The 27,929-nt window shown below is 37.1% G+C and overlaps 1 protein-coding gene across 1 annotated transcript in view; it reads right to left on the bottom strand.

Moving 5' to 3' along the window:
• LOC134527515 (ribosome biogenesis protein BOP1 homolog) overlaps window positions 1-27,929 on the bottom strand; it is a 142,894-nt gene that overhangs the window by 10,053 nt on the left and 104,912 nt on the right. The window contains exons 9-11 of the mRNA XM_063360250.1: window positions 22,119-22,222; window positions 21,486-21,659; window positions 9,665-9,764 (exon numbers count right to left, since the gene is read on the bottom strand). Coding sequence (XP_063216320.1) covers window positions 9,665-9,764; window positions 21,486-21,659; window positions 22,119-22,222 — 378 coding nt within the window. The remainder of the gene's footprint in view (window positions 1-9,664; window positions 9,765-21,485; window positions 21,660-22,118; window positions 22,223-27,929) is intronic.

The following is a 27,929-nucleotide window of genomic DNA, read 5'->3' as shown; positions in this document are numbered from 1 at the left end:
CGACAGTAGAAGTTTGTGATTATTAGTAATTATACAGTCCATTATGTCGATTGAGCCCAGACATTTGGTCCTCCGGGCCGGATTCAAGATCCTACAACATTAATTGTTAGTCGTTTACGTGTTTTCGTCTCGTCTTGTGTCGTCATTCGGTCGCGTGCGTTGTGCCGGCTTTGTGCGCCGTGGAATCTTGGTTGTATTACCTGGATAATTTAAGGAGGCACATCGACATCTAAACAAAAAAATATATGTACATGTATTGACGTGGTGATGAAGCTGTGACGTCAACACTTGCAGTACGAGTTATATCGATTGTTCGAGATGGCGACCAATCGATCATAATTGTGTGATCGTTCACGTCCATTTGTTTACGTTTTTGCACGTGTTCTTATCTTGTGCAAGTCATGTCTGAAAAGGCAGAAGTTCTCATTAGCCGACTGGAGCGAGCTGAGAACAGATTACGAGCCGCAGCCTTAGCCAACAAGTTTGAGACTGACAACTCACAGCGGGGACTGTTTATATCCACTTGCCGAGATCTACCAGACCTAAAACTTGGTTTTCAACAGAATCACCTGACACTCGAATTGACGTGCAAGGACAAACCACATTTTGACCTCGCCAAGCACACAAATAGGTTAGATGAATTTTATGACCGCTACTAAGTCATAATGTCAATCCTTGACACTGCAGTATGTGATTAAAAACAGACTCAGGTCTCCAAAGGTTCTTCACCTGCACCGCGAGTGTCACTACCTTCAATTAAGCTACCATGTTTTGCAGGTAAAATAGCCTCTTGGACCAACTTCGCTAACTTGTTTCAAACACTTATCTCGATAATTGTGACCTGTCAAATGTGGAGCGGTTCGCATACTTAAGGCTATCCTTGGAGGGCGATGCCCTGTCATTAGTGCAGTCACTGCCATTGACAGGTGAAAATTTTGAGGTGGCATGGACATTATTGGGGAGAAGATACGATACCCGGCGGTTGATAATATCACATCACCTAGATGCCATATTGCAGGTTCCTGTTGCCACCTTGACCTGAGTGGTTACCATGCGTAGTTTTCTATCTACAATTGGTGAGAATGTGGCAGCTTTGCAAGCACTAGGACTACCGATAGATCAGTGGGACCTATTATTGCTTCATCTGCTTGAGAAGCGTCTTAGTGGAGATTTACGAAGGTTGTGGGAGTTGCGTGTTCAAGAGTTGGAAACACCCGCACTTCAAGACTTTGTGGTATTCCTGGAAAAACAGTGCAGATCCGTAGAAGCAGTGGGTGTCAGTGGGCGCGGCCAGGATCCCAAACCCGGGCCTTCAAAGGTAGTCATCAACCGCACAACCCAAGGTTAATGGCACAATGCATCTGGCACATGCTTTGTTGCATCATCTTCAGCTTGCTGTAGGTGTAATGGAAAACATCCTCTGTACCAATGTTCGGTTTTCACTAAACGAAACGCAAGGGACAGATTCACATTTGTCAAGGATCAAAAATTGTGTATAAACTGTTTAAGGCCCCATCATACTGTGAAAAGATGCCCGTCGTCACTTTCATGTAGTCATTGTCCTTCTCGCCATCATTCCTTGCTGCATTTTGAAAGCACTGAACATCGGCAGAAAGAGGTCAGCAACGAGCCACCTGATGAGAAGGTTGTGGTGGACAGTGACACACCTACATCGGTCCTGTCCTCATTCTCCGGAGGATCTACTTACACCACAGTGTTGCTCTCCACAGCATTGGTGGAAGCTCAAGACACGTCGGGAGCATTTCAGCAACTCAGAGTACTGTTGGACTCTGGAAGCCAAGCCAATTTCATCTCTGAGGGTGCTGTTAATCGATTGGGGCTTCGTCGACGAAGGACATTGCAGCCTCTTCAGGGTATTTCCCAAACACCACTCACGATAGCACGTGGAGTTGTTTCATGTTTGATCAGACCTAATGGACAGGAAGGGCCTAACTTCTCAACAGAAATGCTAGTCCTTCCTCAATTAACAGGTCTTATCCCATCATCACCATTGAAAACAAACAATTGGCATCATCTAAACCATTTGAGGTTAGCAGACCCTTCATATGCCTTTCCCGATTCTGTTGACTTGCTGATAGGTGCAGAACTGATTCCAAATATCTTGAGAGGGAGGAAACTAGAGGGCCCTCCTGGCACTCCTGTTGCCTTAGAATCAAGCTTTGGATGGTTACTTATGGGTAGAGTAACAAACACCACTGAAACTCTCTTGCCCACTGCTGAAATTACATCCCTGTTTGTTTCTTCTTGTAATGAGACTCTAGATGCTGCTGTAGAACGTTTGTGGCAGCTGGAGGATCTGCCAGATGTCAAGCTCACTCCCACACCAGACGAAAAGGAGTGTGAAAGCATTTTTAGCCAAACATGCACCAGACTTGAAACCGGTAGATATGTTGTCACATTGCCCTTCAAGACGGCCGATCCAGACCTAGGGGATTCGCACAGTTCAGCGCTTCATCGCTTTCAGTCCTTAGAGCGCCGTTTGAATCGACAACCGGAAGTGAAGAAACAATATGTGGATTTCATGGATGATTACCTAGCTAGTGGACACATGAGTCCTATTGGTTCTCATGAGGTTCCTGCCAAGTCATACTTCATCCCTCATCATTGTGTTCAGAAACCTAGTAGCACTACCACTAAATTAAGGGTAGTCTTTGATGCGTCTGCTAAGACCAACTCAGGATATTCGCTCAACGACACATTGTTAACCGGACCTAAGCTACAATATGACATTGTGAATGTATTGCTGCAGTTTCGGGTTCCCACAATTGTATTTACCGCTGACATCAAACAGATGTACCGTAAAATTTTGGTACATCCCGACCACAGAAATTATCAGTGTATCCTGTGGCGAGCAAGTGAGGATCTACCAGTACAGACATACAAATTGAATACTCATACCTATGGCATTTGTTCGGCTCCCTACCTGGCTCTACGCACACTACATCAGCTGGCTGAGGATGAAGGGGGAGATCTCCCGTTAGCTGCTAAAGCTCTGTTACAAAACACTTACGTTGATGACATTGTCACAGGGACCAATGATTTGCAGTCAGCTCGAAGGCTGAGGAAAGACCTCCAACAGTTACTTTCGCTTGGTGCGAAAGTTCGCCAGCAACTCTACTGAACTCCTCAATGACCTACCTCCAGAAGCTGTACTACACCCTTCTGAGACATATTCATTTGATGATAGCTCCTCTGTAAAGGTCTTAGGGTTACACTGGAATCCGATTCAGGATACCTTTTCATATGACTTCCAATTTCGATCACTTGTACTCACGAATCGAGGGATTTTGTCCGAAATAGCTCACATTTTCGACCCGTTGGGGTGGTTGTCGCCTTTGATGCTTCTAGCCAAGCACCTCATGCAATGCCTGTGGTCAGTAAACATTGAATGGGATGGTCCTGTTCCATCCGACATAGCAGCAAAATGGGAAATTATAAGAAGAGAGCTGTCTTCGTGTTCTGCCATTGCCATTCCTCGCTGCATCAACAAGCATCATCCTCAGTCCCTTACCGAATTATATGGATTTGCTGATAGCTCTGAGAAGGGATATGCTGCAGTTGTGTACCTGCGCCTGGTGTCCGCCTCAGGTGTAATTTCAACCCAGTTGTTACATGCAAAATCCAAGGTTGCCCCTTTGAAACGAGTGACTCTCCCTCGTCTTGAACTATGTGCAGCTCTCCTCTTGGCACGTTGCCTACATACTCTGATCGAAGCGTACTCCCCTGAGTTGCCAATGAGAGAAGTATACGCTTGGACTGACTCATCAGTTGTTTTGGTCTGGATCCAAGCATCCCCACATCAATGGAAAACCTTTGTGGCCAATAGGATATGCAAAATTCAGGATTATACATCCTCAAACTGCTGGCGTCATGTTTCTAGCGCAGACAATCCTGCTGACTGTGCATCGCGTGGCCTTACTTCTGCACAATTAGTACAGCATCCAATTTGGTGGTCCGGCCCTCCTTGGCTTCGCCAGCCCAAAGAAAACTGGCCTGTCTCCCCAATCACGATATCTGAGGAAGCCCACTCTGAGAAACGTTCGTCTGTGGTTCTTCACACTGTCATAGAGTCATCTCCGTTAGCTACGTTAATGGACAAATTCTCCTGCGTGTGTAAAGTAGAAAGAATAGTGTCTTGGTGACTTCGATTTAGCTATAATGCATGTCCGAACCGTACAAGAATTCTAGGTCCACTACAAGCTAAGGAAGTGCAATCTGCATTTAAGACCTTGATCAAGGAAACACAAACTGACTTCGCTGAGGAATTTGCCAGACACTCACGCAACCAGTTATGCACTCCCGCCATTCAGAGTTTGACACCCTTTGTGGATGGTGATGGTATTCTACGGGTGGGCGGTCGGCTTCAGAATTCTGCCTTACCGTCGGATCAGAAACATCCCATACTACTTCCTAAGAACAGTCGCCTAGCTGTTCTCCTCATTGACAAGTTCCACCAGGAATTCCTGCACCCAGGCGCCCTTACGGTACAGTCACTACTCCAGCAAGAGTTTTGGATAATAGGTGCCAGGAATTTAATTCGCTGGCGCTTGAAAGCGTGCCTAAAATGCTTCAGAACTCGTCCAAAGAGTGTTTCACCTGTCATGGCTAGTTTGCCAGCATCTAGAGTGTCTCAGGCTAAAGCCTTTCTCCACACCGGTGTTGATTATGGTGGCCCCTTGTCCGTTACCATGGCCAAGGTAAGAAAACCTCGAATTCTCTCAGCATAGATCTGCCTGTTTGTGTGCTTTACCACTAAGGCCATACATATTGAGGTTGCATCTGACCTATCTACAGATGCCTTCCTCGCTGCTTTTCGACGCTTCATTGCGTGACGAGGACACTGTGCCCACATAGTGACTGTGGCACCAATTATGTTGGTGCAAATCGTAAATTGACTGATCTTGCAAGATTTCTGGCTGATGCCACCACGAAGAAACTCTTTGTTGAGACTGCAGCTCCCAAAGGGACAACCTGGAATTTCAATCCACCCGCTGCTCGACACTTTGGCGGATTATGGGAGGCAGAGATTAAGAGTGTGAAATCCCTTCTACTGAAGTCTGTAGGACTGCAACTGTTCACCTATGAAGAACTATGCACCGTTTTGGCTCAGGTGGAAGTATCCCTAAATTCCCGACCTCTGTGCGCACTGTCAACTGATCCCAATGACACATCTGCATTGACCCCAAATCATTTCCTAACCTTTGGGCCTCCACAAGTGCTCCCAGATAACGACACTACTTCGACTCCTGTGAACAGGTTACAGCGATGGTCCCTGATCCAGCAAATCCATCAATCCTTTTGGAAGCGATGGCACCAGGAATACCTGCATCACCTCCAACAGAAGAAAAAAAGGATCAGTGGAGAAAAGAATGTAACCGAAGGAAAGCTAGTTAGGGGTGTGCGAATAGTGGATTTTGATGGTCGAATATTTTTGAATCGAATAGTAAAATTTTCGAATAGAATGTGAATAGTTTCGAAGTCGAATAGTTGTAATGTTTATATGTTACCACACTGAACAATGGTGGGTTTTCATATATTTAGTTTATACAAGATATTTTCTGTGAATGAAACCACAAAAAAAAAGTTCACTTAGTATTTTTACGAGTTATTGAGGAAATGAATTTTTATTTCATATATAATATTTAATAATTGTTATCTATTTTATATTTGATGTAAAAATTGGTCCGAATATAAGGCGACCATTTTTACATAAACGAGAAATGAGAAAATTGGAAGTTGCCTTATTTTCGCACCCAAGACGTCAGAACCGCAAACATTAGTTCCAAGGTGAAAGCTACAGTAGAAACATTTTTAACAAAATGATCACGATTTTTTATATTAACTAAAACTTTGTTACCTCACACGGGGAAAACGATAAATCCACACAATATTGCAGTAATTCACAACTGTTTAAAGTTGAAAATTAAAATATTTGTTCTTGAGTAAAATTGTGAATGCTGAAGCATCTCAAAATGGCAACCTTTTATTACACATATCATATTTGTACTTTGTGTACAATCGCGTGTTGACATTTACGTTAATTCAATTTCAGATATTTAACGGAAATATTTGTACTAAAATATCACAGCTATTTTCAGAACGATTGTTTACGTTTACAAACAGAAAATGTTAAGTTAAGAACATTTTGGATGTAATGTTTGGAAATTCACGGCTGCCAACTGTCTTTCCACAATATTTCTTTGTTGTAAAACGAACATGGCCAAACACGCACAAAGACGCCATATTTACAGGAATTTGGTACGTTGCTTCAAAAGCTATTTTAATAATTTCACAGTAATCCACTCTTTATTTATGTAAAAACCTTTCAAACAACATAATTATCTTAGATTATTCATTATTCTTTAAAATTCATAGGACAGAGACTCTCTGTCAGAGAGTAATATGGACAAATATTCGCGGTCACGTCACCAAAGTTATTCATGGCCGTATGCTTCACTATGGCAGCTAGCCACTTGTTTTGTTCCGGCAAGCTGCATTCTTTGTTTGCTTTGTTACGTTTAACACACTACTAAATAGTAATACGTAGCTTAAGTGAAACGGAAAGTTGAATGCGGTATACATAAATGCAAAAAGGATTTATCAACACAAAATGTATGTCTAATGAATTTTCACATTAATTTCTACCAAAATTATTTTTAAATTTGTTTGGCCTCCTGAAACTGCAGGTCGCCTTATATTCGGACCAATACGGTATTCACATTTTTAAATTTTGCTATTCGACTTACGAATGCGAATAGTTCGTCAGTTATTATTCGCAACTATTCGTGTTTACGAATATTCGCACACCCCTACAGCTAGTGCTCATCAAGGACTCAAACCTGCCCCCACTGCGTTGGCGGGTAGCCAGAATTGTTAAGGTGTATCCTGGCAAGGATGGAGTCGTGCATGTCGCAGAAGATCGCACTCCTCACGGCACATTCACTCGACCTGTAGTGAAATTGTGTCCCCTCCCCAATCAGTAACTCTTGAGGATGGAGTTGGTGGTCTGTACATAGTGTGACTAATGTTTGTTGTAAATAACTTTGTTTTGAACTGTGGACACTTCAAGGTGGGCGGGATGTTCAGGCCGGGTGTAAATGATGAATTTGAATTTCCCGCCCGCAGCGTTGGAATCGTGACGCTGCTGCTCCCACGCCATCTTGTGACCAGTTCGTCCTCGTTTGTTTTCGCTTCGGTAGGTCGGCCGTGCGCGACAGTAGAAGTTTGTGATTATTAGTAATTATACAGTCCATTATGTCGATTGAGCCCAGACAGACATATTTGCAGGCATTTCTTGCCTAAACACTCCAACTGTTTCATTTCTTCAGGTTCCTAGCTTTTTTTTCTCAGCTCATCAGTGGGTTTGAATTCTAGCCCCAAATTTTTGGCCCTGTTGTGGCAGTGCAACAATGCATTCAACATTGGCATTTCTAAACAACAGCGACCGTTTTACAGGGTTTCAGCAACTTTAATTCTACTTCCCACTCACGTTTATATCGTTGTTTATACAGCGTTCGATCTGAAGATGCCTTGCGTTTTCTTTCCATTTATTTCAATTACAATCTCCACAAAGATGCAAGCCGAATTTTTTGTACGCAACAATTACTTTAAAATTAACAACAAACTGTAAACACTCCGTCAATCCATCATAGAAATCGTGATTGCATGGTATAACAACAGACTGTAAAAACACCGTCACAGATATCACTTCGCACAAATATTACTGGGCGTGTTCCGTTACATGCACAAACGCACCATCACGCAGAAGAGAGAAACAGAACATGGTGTCTACAACAACTGTCATAGATATTACGATGCACTGTATACTTTCATCCGTGAAATAAAAAAATGCTTCCAGACATAAAAGGTAGAGTGTGAATTATCATCATCTTAGAAAAACTGAAACGACGTAGCAAAGTGAATTGTCTCTTGATGACATGTTATCTATGAAGTGGAGTGGGAGCAGTAAGTAAATATTTATATTTGTGCGTTCGTCAATAAAAAAATCAGTGATTCAAAGTGCTTATCCGTTAATCCGGTGTAACTCCAAAATATCCGTGAAAACTGATAAAATACGTAAAAACGGCAACTCTGCTTTAATGTGATGTTTGCCTTGCACATGTTTGACAACAGTGTCACGTCTTTCATGGTCCACTCTACAATTACACCATTTACAAAAGAAAATTTTGTTTCAGGTATACAACCCTTCAGATTTGAACTCTGCTGCACACGACTTGGGAGTGGCTTTAATTTTTGGCATCGCGGTAAAGAAAAACACTCAATACTACCTCATGCTACATGAGGTAGTATTGAGTGTTAGTTTGCATGAGTCATGCACAACGATCCAGGAAAGAAAACAATGATACAACCTCCACAGATACAACACAGAACACACTATAAGCACCAAAAATAATTGTTTATGAACGTAAACACGAATTTGACTTATCGATTTTATTCCGTGCAGTAAATAGTGGATTGATCACTAAATCAATATATCGAAAAGTGTTACAACTGCGCAAATGTATGGTTAATATTCCAATATCCCTGTCTTTTGGAATCAAACGTACCACTGCGATTTAAAAATTTTAATTAATTTAATTTCACTTGGGTCTCTATTTTTAAAAAATTCAATCTCGTTATTTACATAACGTTTTTGGTAGTTTAGAACATGTTCTGACTGGAGCATTGCTAGCAACACAATTGTCAAGCAGTCTGGCTATATACCGCTTCGCTGGCCATAATCTTGACTGAAGCCATGATGGCCGCCGTATTTACATTTCAATTGCAGAAACAAAATATTTTTTTATTTTCTTAGTATGCCCAACGTTGTATTATTTACTTAACATTAATTATTGGCAAGTTTGCATAGGTACATCATTTGTTGGCTGACGCAGATTTTTTTTTAATTTGTTCCCTCGCGAAAAAATCTACCAAGGTAATATACATAACCAATTTTCGTAGTTTTTCGCGAGAAAGGCCAATTTTTTTTTGCGTTTGTTGTTATTTACCACAATATTCGCATAATTTCGTGAAAATTCGCGTAAAAATCATCACACCATTTTTTCCCGTCTCTAAAAATGGTTTAAGTATCCTTCTGCAGTGTTATATCAAAAATATTTGTAAACAACTTAATGTGAATGACAGTGTTCATAAACAAACCACGTTGGATGTTAATTTTTGAGAAATGTTACATGACACACTATATTAGTTAATGCTTATATAATTATTTTACACCCCCAAATATTTTGGATTTCATAAACATTTAGGTGCTTATGCTTGAATGTACCCTTCTGTGGTATCTTTTATTTCGGAATGGATAGTAAAATAATTAATAATTTTAACAATAAAATCACTTTTCGTCTAACAACAGGCTACTAAAGTTGAAGTTTATGATGGCTGCTTGCAAAAGGTTCGGCATGACTCTGTGATTATGCTTCCATTGGTAATGAGAAACATTGTATTCACTATTTAACATGTATTTATTTATTCGGTGTTCCCATGAAAACATGATGTTCGTTAACCTGACAAAATCATTAATTGGGCATGGCCATAGTCCTGAATGCACCAAATTAAAGTGACTTTGTTGTATAACTAAAAACTTTAATTTTTCACAGTGAAAAAAAAGAATTACAAATCAGCATACCTGGATGCACTGCAATGGAAGATATCCATTTGCTATTGGACATCAACTTCTTTATCATCTCCTGCTTCACCAAATCGTAGACACGGACATGTTTCTGAGTCTGGAAATGAACAAACCTTTAAATAAATGCATTTTAATCAATTTGAATAAGGCAGTAACATTCATATAAAACAATTCTTTAAAATTTAAGGAAATACCCACAAAAATAACATCACTGCATTAACAGTCTGTTCTCACAAATTTATTCACTTACTTTCTACATTAAAGTCACTGATAGCAAAAGGCAGCTCGTTTCAAACCTAATGCAGATTTATTGTCCATTAAAATAAGTTTTCACCCACATACTTGTCATTTTAAAATTCATTATAATTATACATATTTTCACAGTTAACTCCAATTACCTTGCTAATCAGTTTCAGTTCATTACGACTACAATCCAGACAACAGACCATAATATACCATTAGTAAGTCCTTCAAATGCCTTTCAACACTTTAAAAGCTTGAAAAAAATGGCGAAGCACACACTGCATCACCAGTGTTGTTTTCTGTGAAGTACTAAACACAAAAAAATGACAGGGCATGTATTTGAAGCTTAAATGAACATTTTTGGAAGCCCTACTTAATATGTATCTACTTTAAGTATGTATTCACCACATGTAGTGACTTGCAGGCATACATCAAGCTATGCCAAACGTTTACGTTGTTGAAAATATTATTGTCTAATTCAAATGAATATAACTGGAATTATTAACAACCACCAATTTTATAGTCAGAATTTGTGATAAGATATTAACTTTAACTTATTTTTCTATATGCTGACAACCTGATTGGGTGTATATTAGAGCGTGAAGACATATTTTGTTCTCAGTTTAAGAGCAGTGAAGTTTATGAACAGTAATATTTGTAAGTGTTCAGAAAAGCCTGTTGAGGAGACTGCAGTACTGTAAATAATCAAGGAAAACATGCAAGAACTGTTCAACAGAAGGTAAGACTAAAGTAGTTGAAGGAGGAGGAGGGGGGGGGGTTAGGGGTCTAACCCCCCCCCCCCTTAACCACTATTTTTTTTTCTTATCTGAAAGCAGGTTAGCTAAAAGCCTGGGTGTCTTACTGCTAACACCTGCCACTGCACTGGAGGGGAAGAGTAAGCGAGCCCTACCGATTCTTCTGCCCTTCCCCTACCCCTGTCGCGAACAGAAGCTATAAGGTTGTGACGTAGTGACAGGTCCCAAGTTTTCAAATATCTTACACCTATGTATTTAACCAGCACAGTAATTATAAGCTGGTGGTGACTGGGTAACTCTTCAAGCTAATGCTAATTGTTTCCAGGAATAGGCCAGTTCTGCCGAATCCCAACCATTTTTATTCCTTTTTTTTGTATTGTCGAGCTTCGAGCATGATTTATGATTTTGAGTGGACGTCAATAAGGCACTTGGATTGATTAAAATAGCTTTAATTAATTTCTTACTTCATCACGCAAACAATTTTTTTATTAAAAAATTAATAATATTTTTACCATTACAATATTTAAAGTTAAGTACCGAAAACTGCTCAAATAGCACTATTTTACACCTTAAAATCCAAATTTTTCCGGGGGAGGACCCCTGGACCCCGCGCTTTAATGGGGGGGGGGAACCATGCTTATTAACCCCCCCCCCCCATACACAAATCCTGGCTACGCTACTGGTAGCATGGAGTAATTCTGGAGGTAAACAGTAAGTGCAAGCTATATGGGAAGACAATGAATAGTTGGTTAGGTTAAGTCAGCCACAATAATTATATTTAAAATGTTTGTTAAAATAATTCAATTAAGAAATAAAAAAAATTGTATTTTCAATTATGCAGCTAACCTAACCTAAAAAACAAACAAAATCTTCATTTCAGTTCCTACTCCCTTTATTTTCCAGAACACGCTACTCTACATATTGAGCCAGAAAATTTTAACGAACCACAAAATATGTGAAATTCAATTTCACACACAATGTAATTTTTAAATAAATAAATAATAATAAAAAAACCACTACATTCCCAAATTAGTGATTTAACGGCGTGGGGTTCACTCCACTGTTAGAGAATTCTGCTAGTCTGCGCTAGTGGTACTGTCCAGGTAAGAAAGGTCGCTCCTATCTCCATCTTTCTCCTGCGCGGAACGTCTCTTTCTATTAGGTGTGGGCATTCCCGGGTGAAATAATCCCCGCAGTCCCACGAAAAGAAGGGGGGCGGGCTGCCGTGTTGCCAAACGTAAACTCTAGCTGGTAGAGACATTCCTGGAAGCGAGGTCATTATCCCTGGTCTCTCTCTTTCGAAGATGACAGTCGTCTGCGTTACTTTTTGCTGCCAGACGAGTCAGGCGCTGGCTTTCTGTGAGAAACGCAACAGCTTTCGAAAGAGTGGTGAACACGAAATCAATAAGGAAATGATTGTAGGCCTATATTATAATATATTAAAGATATAATTTGTTTGCGAAAGCCTAAACGTTTAAACGGATTTAAATTAAGGACGGATAGCCCAGAAATAAAAGACCATAGCAAATACTCAATAATTTATTAAATGACTCTCAGCAGGGCATTTTATTTCCTTAAGATTCAAATGCATGGATACTTTAGCCACGCAGTTAGTCAATATTTCGAGTAAATATTTTTAATAATGTTTTATTGTGGTATCAGGTTCTTGGAAAAAAGCTTTAACAGCAGGAATGTTTAACAAAATTTCCTTCAGAAATGTAGTTGCTGTAAATAAATGTACAGCTGCATATGGTTATATACTTATATGCTTTGATTTATATACAAGCATAACAATAAATCGTTACCAGATACTACAATCATTGGTTTTAAACCAAACAGTTCTAAAAATAGAGTTTTTTTTGTGATGATATTCTGTCCATTTAAGCTTTTTGAACACTTTTGAAATCAACACTTGAAAATATCTCTGCCAATAACTGTGTATAATGTTAAATTGTCTAGTAAACATCCTGTAAATTTGACAATGACACCACAAAAATAAATTTTAGTGCATTAACATCGTATAAAAGGTGTAGACTAATATTTAATTTGCCTGCTCCTGTAATTGGTTTGTTTTTGCTTTATGTGAACTAGAGTAACAAAATTATTAGTATTTCAAGTTTGTAAAATATTTTAACTTTTCTCGTGATAGATGTATGAAAACAAGCGCTACGCGAAGTACAAAGTCAGTTTTGCTAGAGAGAAGAATGATACAAAACAAGATAAAGAAGATAGTAAGCAAGACTTTCAAAAGGGTTCAGGTAAACCTGAACACACAATTTTAAATTTTGTAACTTATTACTAAATAAGCACTACAAAATACGCAAATTGACACACTGTGAAAGTATTGTGTGTTCTCAATATAACTCATATTACATTGCGTATTTTAACCCAAACCATATTGTGGATATTTTACATTTGACATACTTGGTAAGAAAAAAACTAGTTTCAACGATTTCATATCCTGAGTCAAAACACCCAAAATCAATTGCAAATTCATAAATTATAATAACTCACCGTATTTGTATTTTGTAATACGTAGTTGCTGTAAGAACAAGCTATGCTTATTCTTTGAGGCAACTCGATAAAGGTAAGTTTAATTTCAGATTTGACTACCAGGGATAATTTTATACTGAAAAACATAATTTTGAGGGTTGAAAAAACAAGGGTTTGAAGACTAAAAAAATCATAGCTCCCATTATATGCACAACTTCGGATCTGGGCGAATATTTTATTAATCTTATAATTTTTATCTAAAAGTTTTGGCTGAAACATATTTGATTAGAATAACTGCTTTTGGGAGGGTTTAAAAACATAGGGAAGAATTATGAAACAATTCATAACTCCCTCAGTAAGAACACGATCAAATCCGTTTGAATATTCTTGTAAAGCTTATAATTTTTAACTAAAACTTTTGTGTAAAACAATTTTTTATGGGATGAACCAATATTGCAAGGGGTTGAAAAACAAGGGTTGAAGGACAAAAAAAAAATCACAGCTCCCATTGTAATCACAACTTCGGATCCGTGCGAATTTTGTATTAATCTCATAATTTTTATCTAAAACCTTTGTCTAGAACTTTTTTTATCAGACAAATATGTCTATTTTTAAAGGGATTATATATATATATATATAAACTTCCTTAGTGGGAACACTATCACATCCGTTCAAATCGTGTGTAAATCTTATCATATTTAACCAAAACGTTTGTCCAAATATCCTTGATAATACAAACCATTGCTGCAAGGAATTAAAAAAAAAACTATGGTTTGAAACGTGAAGATTAACTAAAACATCTTTACCATGTACTCTATGGAATTAATGTTTGTACTGCAGGGAGGTAAAATAACAAGGACAGAAAGATAAATAACACAGTTAATACTTTTTAACACATATTTTTTATTAAACTTCAAAAACATTTTTCTACAACTTGTGGCTGAAAGAATTTTTGATAAAATAACCAATAAGAAGAGGATTTGCAATTTTTAAAAAAGAATAAATTACAACAGTATCAGTTTAACCAAATTTTTTTAAACTTATCTTAATATTATCTTAAACCTTGGTCCAAAGGTTTTATATTTTTATAAGAACATGTATTAGTGCCAAGGATGAGAAGTAGAGTTTGAAGGTTAAAAACAATTACATAACTACTTAGTAGATACAATATTAAATTCGTTTAGACATTCAGTGCTGAATGCATTGAGTTGAGGAAAAACATTAGAAACATTTTTGGTGTATGGAATACAAGAAAATGTTTAATCGATAATTTTCGAATATTGGTGAACTTATAATAGGGTGTTATGTACATTGAGTTTTAAAAATGTTCCAGGAATTTATTCAAGTATCCAAATCATTTCCACTTTGAAATCTACCTTATGCCTATAGGCTTTGCCGAAAGGTATTTTTTTTATGTGTTAGGTGTAATTTAAACCTCTAAGCTTAGCTGGGAGCCTTATAATTAAATGTTTATTAAGTTATGCAAATGAAGTTCTCCAGAAAAATATTTTGTACTATGTGTGGTTGTTAACTTTATGTACAGAATAGCCAGTTCCATAAAGAATAAACGAAGGTCCTGTAATGATAATTTGAAAGTTTTTGTCACTAACTTGTAATTAAAATATGGCATGACTTTTTTCTTCAGTGTTTTTCAATGCAAGGTTTATAAACGTTTTGGGAAATAAGTTTTAGGATAACATTTACTTTGGCAGTTTTCTCACATTCTGTATATAAAAATGTTTTCATATTAAACACTGCACACCAGTAATTGATTGGTTCAGTGTATCTCCAGCACTGATATTACAGTACATTGCAATAAATCTTCATGAATGTAAAAATTAACACCACCCCACAAAAAAAATATAGAAATGCACCGGAGTGTCAGACACAAACGTTTTCGCTCTATTGTGCAGCGCTGAGTGGTAACGTATGGCATATAGTAATAAAAAAAACACAAATGTCAAATAAACTGTTTTAAATATTATTTACTCCGGGCATATAATCAGCTTTAAAATTCATTGATGACATATATTTAACTTCAAAACGCGGGTCAGCTGTTTTTAATTATGACAAGAAATATGTTATTTTTAATATGATTCAATTCGGCAACATAGGGCTATCTAAGTTCAACAATAGTCATAAAAATATACCAGCCCTAGAAAATGATTTTAACATAATTAGAACGTTTGTTTAATACATTTCAAAGTGAAAATAGACATAATTACAAGCAATAATTGTAAGACCCATAAAATACATCCATTTAAATTCTCAGTATAACATTTCGAGAAAATTATTCTGTAGGAGTTTAAAAAGTAAGCCGACAAAATTATTTTTGACATCTCAAATTCATAAAAAAAGATTGTAGTAATAACAAAATTTATCCGGTAATAGATTACCTTGTGATAACCACATTTCATTTATTTTTTGGTCTCTTAACTTACCGTATATACTCGTGTATTGCGCGCCCTTTTTTCCCTCAAGTAAAGGAAAAAAATCAAGGATGCGCGCTATACACGGAAAAAAAAAAAGGGGGTGGGCGGGAAGGAGGAGTGGTAGTCGTTAACTGCCGGGTGTGTTTTTTTCTGGCCAGCCCCCACGCATACACACAAGCAACAAGGCCTCTCTTTCACAAACACACACACACACACACACACACACACACACACACACACGCGTGCGCGCGCGAGGTGAGTCATCTAGTCGTCGGCGCCAGCTTAGCAACGGTGACAGGAGTGGTGGTGTTTAGTCCTGTCAACTGTCAAGTTACTTGATGGTTATAGTCCGGTTCCTGCCTGCCTCCCTCCCTTCGCCCGTCATCGTACCAGTTGTGACGATACAGCGCTTCATTATCTTCCGTCTACACAGCAGAGTTAGCTTGCCCTTGTCGTTTCAGATGGTACAGTATGCCACAAAAGTTTCGCTTTCAGGTGGAAGAGTATTTAATTTAAGTATTTTCCTGACACATCACCACACATCAATGTAAATAATCATTGTTTCATAAGTAATTACTTAACAGGTACCACAAAATGTTATTAAAATTTATTTATGGGGAAAAAAAATTTTTTTTCTTTGGAATTTGTTCCAAAATTGTGGTGCGCGCTATACACGAGGGCGCGCTATACACGAGTAAATACGGTATTTTTTGGTAGTAGGTATGCATATACTATTTCAAAATATATGTTATGATTTTCACAGTAAATGAACGAGTGCTACAATTTTTACTGCTAAATAAAATCAAACTTTTTAATAATAATAATAATAATAATAATGTCATCCTAATTCTCAGTTTCAGGTATGAATCCTAATAATTACTAACTAGATGATGAATGAGCTTTATCTTTAGAATCCTTCATATAAACTGCCACCTTCTTCTGCACCAGAGGGAGATGGAACGAGTACGACTACTGTATATGATCACTTATCAGAGTAATGGTGAGTCACTGTTATTTTGTGAAGGGTATGCGTATCTGTAATGGCTTTTTTAAAGAAGAGGCTGGATGATAATGAGATTGGGTGCCTAAGGTAAATTAATATAGTTTTAAACACCAAAAGTAAGATATCTTACATATTAACTAGCTGCAGAAAAATACAAAAAAAATATTCCAAGCACACAACAATAATTATACAACTCACTACTGTAAAAGCATAACTTAAAAAAATGTACAATCATATAACAGTTGTAAAAAAAATTAATAAATTAACATTTATTGGTAATTATATTGATTTTACTTAGGAACAGAATGCTCACAGTACGTCTAAGAGGTTAGGAGTTTGTGAAGTTTTATCTGTCTCTCAAAAAAATAGCAACTAAGATTATTTAAAATAAATTATAATATTGTATTACAATAATGTTTTTTTTTCTTCATTGGCGAATATTTTAAGAGCCAGAATCAACATTACTTCTCTGGAATTGTTAACTGTTCCGTTAGTTGTTAAGTGGTAAAAAGTCGTACCCGTAATTGATATTTTGCTTTTCGGTTTGTTGACAGTCCCCTAATGAACTCAAATCAATATAAATCAATAAAACATGTGGCGTGATATGTCATTAGCAAGAGTGTGAAAGTATCAAAGCAACATAATTAGCAACTAAAATACCCCTCAATGATAAAATTATCCAAGAAATCTGCCTTATATTACAACATAGATGTAAGATTCTAAAATGCAGGCAAAAAAGTTTTTTAAATTGTCTTGAAAAATAAAAAATCAAATAAAATATCCTAATCAATTAACAAACAAAAACAGTCACATCTAACCAGAAGAAAAAATAAATGTTTTTTTTTTTTTTTTTTTTTTCCACTGCAATAGTACATGATCACTCTTCAATCAAACCATGTTCTCACCGAGCTTAATTAAGGAAATATAGTTCAGGCAGAGTTTGACATAATAGGACTCTATTTATTTAAGTATCATGGCGGCACTGAAGGAGAAAAATATTATTGTTTGTTTACCCATGTTAAAAGGCAAGCCAGTATGGTAAAAATAATTGTACAGCTCATAAGTATGTGTCATACACTGTGTGTGTGTCTCAATATTTCATCATCTGTTGTATCAGAAACCTTAAAATTGCAAACTGGCTGTTAGTAATAAATTATAAAATTCGCTCTTAACTTATGGTACAAAAATACTACTTTTCCATGTAAAAATTAATAGATCATAATTATTATGTCACTTCTATTTTATAGTTATTTGTTAACAGTGTATTAAACCAAGTAATTACATTGCAGAAAAATAATACTATTGCGAAAGTAACTGATGTGGTCTAAAATTCACATAAGTATTTTTTTATATATTGGTAGATATAAAAAGAAAATAACAATATTCTCTTGCATTTGATCATGGTCCGAAATTCATGTAAGTTATATATAGACCCATATATATATACACACACACACACACACACACATATACATATGTATATGTATGTATATATAGTTTGATATAAAAGGAATATAATTTGTAGATATATATAGAAAATAAGATTATTCACTCGCATTTTATCATAGTCCAAAATTCACCTAAGTCTGAATTATATATTGTTTGATATAAAAGGAATATAACACTATTCACTCGCATATGAACCTGCAATACTCATTTCAAAATCAATAGGAGTTGGTAAGAAACCTTTTTTTTTTTTTTTTAAGATTTAAAGATCTGCTTTAGCAGTACATACTTGATTTTATGTCGAGGCTTTTCGTTTTTTCGCCTGTCGAGCTTCTGTTATGTAAGGTGGGTCTTTGACTCTCATACCTCTGGGTATGCGAGCATCAGCTAGCTCGGGTAATATGCATTCCATGAAATTTTTTTTCAATTTAGGAACCATGATATTATTCCATAAGAGCTCGTCTTTTTTAATCCTATCAACCGTGATAGCACCGCCTGCATACACAACAAAGTCACAATAGTCGCGGTTGCAAATATTAAGTTGACCTTGTACTTCATAATAGTACTTATGTGTTCTGCGCAGTCTTGGTACATCTCTAACTATTTCCATACATATATTTTGGTCAGTTGAAGAAAGTGCTTGGGCCAGTTGAACATTCTCAAGTGAAAACAAACATTTAACTACAAGTAAACCATCATTTCCTAAAAGACCATCAGGACTAGCACCAAGGAATGAATGCTTCTCATCGATAAACAAACCACACTTCTTCACAATACACCCTGTCTGAGTCACATACATATCAATAGCTTCAGTCTCGAGTACCCTCCTGTACTGTATTGCAGGTGTATTGACTTCCTTCTTATAAAGAATATCCTTTACTAAGGTGTGACATGGTGTGGTTTGTCGTCGACGCATTACATGACCAAATACAGATGCGGTGAGGCGATTCATACGCATTTCCCGCCACTTGCTATTATTGTGCTGGCCAACAGTACTGCGCTCGACTTCAGTTATATGTTGATACGCTGACATAGCCTCCATCAACAGCCAGTACTTGTGCTAAACTAACGACCCACATATTGACACACGGGCACCACGCGACGAGCAGGTATGGGACGGGAAGCTAAGCCTGGGTAGAGAGTAGCCAAGGTCTGGCAACCTCGCAGCGGGGAGCCGGGCTGTATACCTGCTAGCTCGGGGGCTGTCCCAGACTTCCCGGCGCCAAGAGAGCAGCGGGTTGCATCCGAGATATTTTGGAATTCCAGGCGCCAAGAAAACAGGCATTCAATTGGTAGCACAAATCTGAAGTACTATTACGAATATCACACTTTTTATTGTTTCTAATAAAACTGTATGGTTGTAGGTATTGCATAAATATATTGGTTTTTATTTTAAGTGAATTGTTGCCATTTTTATGTTAAAGTGAAATTGTCTGATTTTATGACCGTGCACAAATACTACCAGTCATTTTATGAAACTTTTGAATACTATTACTTAGTTGTTCACTTATGTGAGTTGCACTATACAAAAAATTGGCCAAATCTATCAAATACTTTTATAGTTTTGTACTACCAGACATGCTACCAAACTAAACTTTGAGCTCACATAGCTCATAAACTATCAGCTTTAGAGACAATTCGTCACTCCCCAAAACTCCTTTATATGTAAATATTATTTTCACATTACAATCAGGAATAAATATTTTTGGGTCATACAGCCTTAAAAAACTCATACTTAAAGATTCAACGGCAGCCAAGTAAACTGCATTTTAGTTCAGCAATATTATAAACACAATTTCTACTAATTTAAGCTGGAATCCGAACCCATTATTTACGTTTTTTTAAACATAATTTTGAGTTGCAACATCTGTTTCATCATACATAGTTACAATCAGCAAATAAGTTGCTACTGTGTCACATGGTGTTAGATTGATTGTGACTATCGATTTACACGTCGAAACTAAGGCGTGTACTTTTTTAATGGCAATCGCAATGGAGTGTTCGTGTTTTGTGGTGTTGTGGTCACGGTTGCTGACGTTTATTTATCTTTTCCCAGTTGTGAATGTCAGGAAATGAATATATATATGATTTTGTTTTCAAGTTTGAAATGACAAATATTCCGTATTTTGAATTGTTCACGCAATATTTCCATTACTGTTTAGCAAGATATTAGTGAAAAAAAATTTGAATATTTGTTGCACGTTTAAAACGTTGATTATTGTTCATGTTTTTTTTATTATGAAACCCCATTAATAAAAGATAAAAAAAGGATATTTATATTGCACAAATTATTTAATCTATAAGTGAACGTTGATATTCAACAAACTCACGAGTTATGCAATGTCTAATATTCGTAAGAAAATGAGTATTCTTTATTTATAAGTGTTAGTATTTGAGGTTGAATCGAATATGAATAGTTTATTATTCACATTCGTACAAGCATCAAATGAAATAACCTTGCTTTTTGTTATGAATTATGATTGGTTAGTCTAGTGCTACATTGTGTTTGTTTGACTTATTACCTCTCAATATCCAGCCACTGAAGTGTAAATTATAACTGAAAGCTGTGTCTGAAAAGTTTCACCTAGTCATTAACAGAATTAAGCAAGGCCGCACAGCGGTAGGACACTGGACACGCACTGCAGCAGACCTGAGCTTGAGTCCTGGTTCCGCCATCTTGATTTTGGATTTCCATGGTTTCCCGGAATCACTCCAGGCATAGGCTGGGACAGATCCTTAGGGATCGTCCATTAATTACGTGAGGCTCGAAAAGGATTGGGGGGGGGGGGGGGGGGGGGAGAGGGGGTCGGGAAAAATCACGAAATATCACAAGGGGGGAGGGGGGTGTAGAGAGATATCACGTGTATTTATTTTTTCGCCAGATTTCTACTAAACCGAAAAGTGACGCGTGACTTTGACTCGCCGTAGCCAGGCAACAATATCCCCGCCCGCCGCAACATGAACCACCCGGCTCGGCTTGCCAGTCGCCAGTAAGACTGTGATTTTGGCGCCGAATACATGCGTAAATCACATATAAGCCTTTCCTTTATTATTTTTATGCCAGTGAGAATAAACCTGCAACCTTAATGTGTGTCTGGACATTTTTATCACTGTGCTTAATATTCCAGAATTAAATTAGATTATACCTATATTTAAAGATAATATTCTGAAATTTTTAAAAATATTTTGTAACAAAAAAATACACGTGATTTATTGGGGGGGGGGGGGGGGGGGAGAGGAGGTTAGCTAAAACCTCACCACAAATCACTAAGGGGGAGGGGGGGTTAAAAATTTGCTAAAAAAACATCACGTGATTAATGGACGACCCCTTACAGCGGGCCGTGGCCGATACTTCTCCAGTATCCTGCCTGTGTGGTATGTGTTTACCGACAACTCGTGTGGGAGAATACTGCGAGATGATCAGAGCTCTGAAGTGCGACACTCACTGCGACAAAGAAGATGGGCCGTATCGGGTGGAACAGCACGCACTGCACCAGGCCCCGAGTCCTGCTGAACGGAATCTGGGAGCGCCTCTTGGACAGCTGGTGGATCAGCACGGAGCGGTTCTGTCCGTCCGGCATTACCGTGGCGAAGTAGTCCCCACGGCCGTGCCACGCCACCTGCGCCGCAGAACACAACACAATTAATGGAGCCTCCTCATCATGTGGTACTTAAGCTGGTGTTTCAACGATGGGGAAATAGCCATTTTCTGAAAAGAAAGAAAGAGAAAAACAAAGCTCTGGCCTATTTTTTAACTATGAAACTACACTTATAACCCCCATAAGTCGTGTTCTGTATCTGTCTATTTTTACACAATGATATGGTTTATTTTTCTATGCGGTTAGGTTTAAAAGCAAGTTAGTAAAAACTAATTTTTCTCCTTTTGCTAGTTAGTTAAATGGCTGGTCGACAAGTTGCAGTGTCCTCACGTATTGTACTTAGGTGCACATTTATTTTTCAAGTTTTAACAACAACAACAACAACAACAACAACAACAACAACCACAACCACCTCTTTTAAAGAGCCGTGTCATCTTGCACACTGAAAACTAGGTAGTTCAGTAACAAGGGTGACATTACCTGCTTCACTTCTTTGAAGTGGTTGATGATGATACACACTCCCGTGTTCCACAGTTCGTCACTCACTTCTTCCCACTGGACGGCTGTCTTAACTCTTTCTGGAACTAATCACAGAAAAAGAAATTAGTTTAATAGTTATTTGGACAATCTGACTTAAATGAATAACAAAACTGTGAAGTGGACAATGCAGCATAACTGCTAAACCAGGATAGTTTTTAAAGTATTATATGGATCGTGTTATGCACAAATGAGTTAACCAACAAAAGGAAAAAAATGTTATTGAAATAATTGTGTAGGTAAAATGACACTTTTAATTGAGCTAAAATTTTTTAACCGACATTCCTTGCTAGTATGCCATCTTGCAACCAAACATTCAACGCACTGCCACAATACCAATTATTGTGTGTTCAACTTTGAGCTCAATTTACTCAGTTGAAATTGTTTGTGGGTTGAACCATTTTTACATAACACCGTCCATATAAGTCAGATATGGACCAAACCAATCACTACAAGATTGGATGTTGGAGGAAAAAAATTGGAAAGAAAAATATTTCAGAAAGAAAAATTTATAAATTAAAATCTAGAACCTGTGTATTTGCAAGGACTACATCATTACCTCTACAGAGGCTATCAAAGAAATGTTTGTACAAGGCTCTGGGAATTGTTTAGCTCTTCAGGAAACATCTGTGACATAACAAAGAAATTGTTTATCCTGAAAATGTAAATTAAATATGCTTTTTAATTTTCCAAATAATAATTCAGCAGGTTGAACGTTTCTGAAGAACTAAAATATCAGCATTGTATTAGTTTATTATATAATTTAATTCATAGATTTAGATTTGAGGGACTCTTAAGAATAAAACAAATTCATGGCTGTGTCAATTCTGTTACTTTTATGCTTGCAGCAAAGCAACCTAGCTACTGGCTCTCCCCACTTTCTTCTTCTTATTCTTCACCATCATCTTCATCATCTTCATCATCATCATCATCATCATGTTTCCAGCCTGTGGCCAGGTCAGCTAAGTAAAATGCCTCCATTTTCCTCTGTCCTTCCACCATTCCTCATTCTTCACTTTATTACAGTCTTCTCCTCTCTCATGCACTCCTTAAACTATCTGCTCTTCCCACTTTGTAAATGACTTTATTAATGATTTATTAGGTTTTTATATTTATTAGGTTTTATGGTATGATGAAAATAAAAGCTGTTTATCCTTTTGAGAAGTATTTGTTCATTTGCAACAGCATATATATGAGTCTCTGCCTGAGGACGGGAGCAGATAGCAGTTCCCGAAACGTCGCTTGTTTCTGTTTTAGAAAACTGTTGTGTTTGTTTCGTCTTTTCGTTTGGTCGTGTTTTTGTCTCATTTTGACTGTTGTGCTGAATTGTTTTGGGTTCAATAATTTGTGCTGTCATCATTTGTGGTTTTTTTTCGTTCTGTTAGTCCATTTTTCTTTGTTTTTCTTTGTTTGTTGACCATATTCCTGTTGTGGAGTATTGTGTGGCGTTATATCCTGACAACAGCAATTTTTTGCTTAATTTGTGTTTTTTGTCATTTGTGTTTTTTTGTAGTTTTCTTCTACAGACATACATGTGCTAAGCAATGGCGTATGTCCAAAAGCTTACATCAAGTCATGCACTCCCATTGCACAAATCTTTCAAAAATAACACGTTATATTACAGTCACGCACGCTTCGAAACCTTGCTCCGCTTTCAAAGGATCCGTGAAATACTTGAACAGCGATACGTATCCGCGCACTGTGTCGTGACTTATGGTAACAACTCTACTTGCCGTCCCACCCGCGACATGACGCGCTTCGACCATTGAGGCGGACTAGGGAAAAGGAGGGGACAGTGTGGCGGAAGGGATGACGGCGGAGGGAGGGGTCCGTCTGACCTTGGGTAGTTCACATTTTTCCCGGGACCACAGTTGGCTTGGGCGTGTAGTACTTGCTTGACTTGCACAAGTTTTCTAGTCTCTGTTAATCTCTACTTATTTTGACAATGCAAATTATTATATGTATTGAAAAACACAAGTGTTTGTTTATTTTATTTATTTTACCAAAGCGAATTTCCTTTAGACATTCTTACTATCAATATTTTAATTTTAAAATGACATCGTTTTAGAAGAAAAAAAAAGGTCTCAGGAAATATTTCAACAGTATTTTGAATATGGGAACAAATCAACAGCATTTATTAAAATTAAACCAATTTAATTGGAATCTCTCATTTGAAAAACCAAACTGAGCTAAACATACAACTAAGGCTGTGCGAATCCTCTATTTTCAGTTTGATTCGATTCAGAGTTGAATCTCTACAAACTATTTGAAATTTAATTCCAATTTCAAATATTTTTTTTTTAATTTTTAAGTTTTATTATCATAAGAATTTGCATTAATTTTTTATTCTTGTATTAGTGAAGGAAAAATAGTTTCACAAACAAATAAGTTGACACAATATTATTTAATATCATTCAATTTCCAGTTGGCAGTTGTAGAAATACCCTTTTTTATCGCATAATCGTCGCATGCGCACAATCGTCGCACTTACATTTTAGGGTGTCAAAATTTGGATAAAAAAACCTCTCGCGTAAACATTGCATGATGTTTTTGTTCCCGCTATTAGATTTCGAGCACTTTGTGTAGGTACCTTTTCCGTATAAAACTATGTGTTTTAAAGTATAAATCTAATATTTATTAGGAAATTACCATTTACTTATTTAATTAACAGAAATACGAAGTTGTCTGATATGTAAATTTTCTTTTAAAGACTTTTTAAACGTTATAACCTTTATCTGTTCGTCTGCGTCGCCGCGGTGTACCGCATATAAAAATGTAGCCAGCACTAGTTGGCATCATTCATGTTTGGTTATGTTGCTTCCTGTATAGAGCGCACACATGTAGTCAAATATCGATACTGATATCTCACCGATTGCATGCAACATGCGCACTCTGTCGAGAGCTGAGTTAACTACATTTGTTGGCCCACACTCTTTCGTGGTGTGTATTATGAGGATAGGTATACGTTAGTTCAGGCTCACATTTGCATTTTGTTTTTCTATTTAAAGTTGAAGAAAGGTTTTCATTGCACGACTTATGAATTTAAATTGTTGGGAGTGCTTTTATATACTCCACTTTTTAAATAAACATACTTTCCGCGAATGGGTTTTGTTTTAATGAATAGCTTTACCTAACAAAAATTTTTTTTCTTCTTCATATAAATGTCGCACCCCTACTTTTAAAACTTGTTTTTAGTATAAAATGTGCGACAATTATGTGTTAAAACACGGTAATAATTAACTTGAATATAAGAATTTTTTAAAATTCTACTTGTTACTTTCATATACAACATTCACAGATTTATATAGGCTACAGTTTACATACAAAATAAAACACTTTGACATAAGATTTATGGTAGGCTATATAAACATACATTTAAACAAATGATTTTACAAAAAAAAACATTACGTAGACCTAAATGTTAAAGCTACTTATTCTTTCGACAAAAAGCTAAAAATGATAGGCCTTAGGCCTATGCAAACATCCCTTTTCAATAAACAACACAGATATGTCAAGTTCATTATCTTATAAAAAATGGGTAAGCTTAGTAAACATAAAACACTGTAAATAAAAGCCTGTAATAGAGATGGTGTTTACAGACCATCATGTAAAAATGTCAACTTCTCCACAAGTTCAGGTGCAAGACATTCCCTGCGAGAAGTCATAATATTACTGGCTGTAGAAAACATTCATTCACTTGGCACCGAAGAAGCGGGAATTGACAGCAATCTTTTGGCAACCACTGAAAAGTATCTGAACCAGAATTGATTTACTTTCCACCATGCAAATGGATCAGTGTGTGTGCTGATGACAGGCTCATTGATGTACCTTGAAATGTCATCAAGCGCACTCTCATGTGGTAAGGGATTATTCACTGCCACTGACTATGAAGCTGTATCAAATTTGTTCTACACTGAGAACTGTGAGGATGATGATGGCTGAAGTGTATTTTGAGCCCCTGTTGTTTGTTCCTTATGGATGCCTTTGAAACTTGTGTCAGAATCGACAGACTCTATGAACAATTTAGGAGAATGTAGTCCTTTCTTCTTTTCATGGATCATCAAGCATTGAAATAACATATTCTCATAGTCTGTAGTCAGGAAATCGCACAAGCATTGCTTTAAGCATGTTACGTGCAAAGACGTCACTTCCTGCTTCAGCTCTTGAGATGAAAGTTTCTAACAAATCTTTAGTGCCATCTATAATGGGGATAACCATAGAAATGGTGGTATACTTTTCCCCACACAAATCATTAGTAGCTTCATAAATAGGTGCTAATACATCCACCACACCTGCAATCATCTCCATTCAAGAGCATTTAAACTATCCATTGAGCATGAAGAAGCAAGCTCAGCTGCAATTACTTTCTTCTGTTCCAAGAGACGTAAAAGCATTGCATATTCACTGCTCCAAAGTGTTTCAACTTCTTGAATGAGTTCATGTTATGAATTCCCCATTTGTTCTTGAAGTGTGCGCAAACGCTGAGTGGCTTGTGAGCTACGCTTGTAATGGCCCACAATGCTGCGTGTTTTCTTGCAATCTGATTCCATACCAGGAGTTTCCTTTTTGCCATCATTTACAGCTAATTGCAGGGTATGACCCAAACAACTGAATGGCACCCAAAAAGTTATTGACAGTGTAAGTTTAATGTTCTTTGCATTATCAGATAAGACACACACATGTACACCTTGGGGAATTTTCCACTTGTTTGAAACGTCCAATAATACATTGCAAATGGCAGCACCACTGTGCTCCCCAGAAAAAGGAATGTTTCCCAATGTGTGATGTACCAGGACAAAGTTGCTAGTCAGTAATAACAAGTCAGGACAAGTAGATATCATTACTGCGAGATGTCCTCATGTCTCTAGTGTATCAAATTGAGCCAACACCATTTTTAAAATCATGTGGCATTTCTTATGTGACCTTAACTGTTTCTTCATACAGTTGTGGAATTACAGTCCATGAAAAGGTAGTGCGGTCGGGAATCGTGTATTGTGGTACTACTAAATTCATCATTTCAACGAAACCTGTCATTAACCATACTGAATGGCTGAAGATCAATTGCAATCATTCTGCCAATACTTTTTGTGATGGAAACTGCATGGAGGTTGTCAACTGAATATTTGTTACTTTTTGCAAACAATAATGGTAAAGTTTGTTGAGCCTTTTTTACATGTGTCAGTTTTTGCTTTTCCATCTGCATCTGCAAGAATTGTGAATATTGCTTTGTGTGCAACTTTAAATGTTTGGCCACGCTTGATGTGCAACCTGTCGTTATTTTGAGTTCACGCCCACATGTATTACATTTTGATTTTAATTCTGACACTTTTTCAAAATACAGTAAACTCCATATTATCCGCGCATGCTACGAAAAAATACAGCACATATGTAAATCTGTATTTTATTACAAGTGAGCAAATTTGAACTCTATTGACGAGTGTATTGTGTGCAGTATACAGTAAAACGCCACAGGCCCTCTCGGAACTCACGCAGTAGGCTTGCATGCGTTGCTATTTTTGTCTCTGTCGCACTTTGTTTCTAGTCGTATGGTTGAGCACTTTTATGTTTACATTACTGAAATGTATTGTATGTTAATTATTCAGTAAAATACTAACATTTTAGCATTATTTAAATTTTTTTTTACTATTAATTGTAACTTTTACTGTACATACATTTTAAGATTTTAAAGTTCAAATTAAAGTTTCCTTTTTTGTTTCCCATTTTAGGCTCTTCTGTGGATTATCCGCGATTTTC

Source organism: Bacillus rossius, chromosome 1, assembly GCF_032445375.1.
Source record: "Bacillus rossius redtenbacheri isolate Brsri chromosome 1, Brsri_v3, whole genome shotgun sequence".
In the NCBI taxonomy this organism is placed as follows: domain Eukaryota; kingdom Metazoa; phylum Arthropoda; class Insecta; order Phasmatodea; family Bacillidae; genus Bacillus; species Bacillus rossius.
The sequence above is the reverse complement of the archived record's forward strand: the minus strand, read 5'-3'. Positions and strand labels throughout refer to the sequence as shown.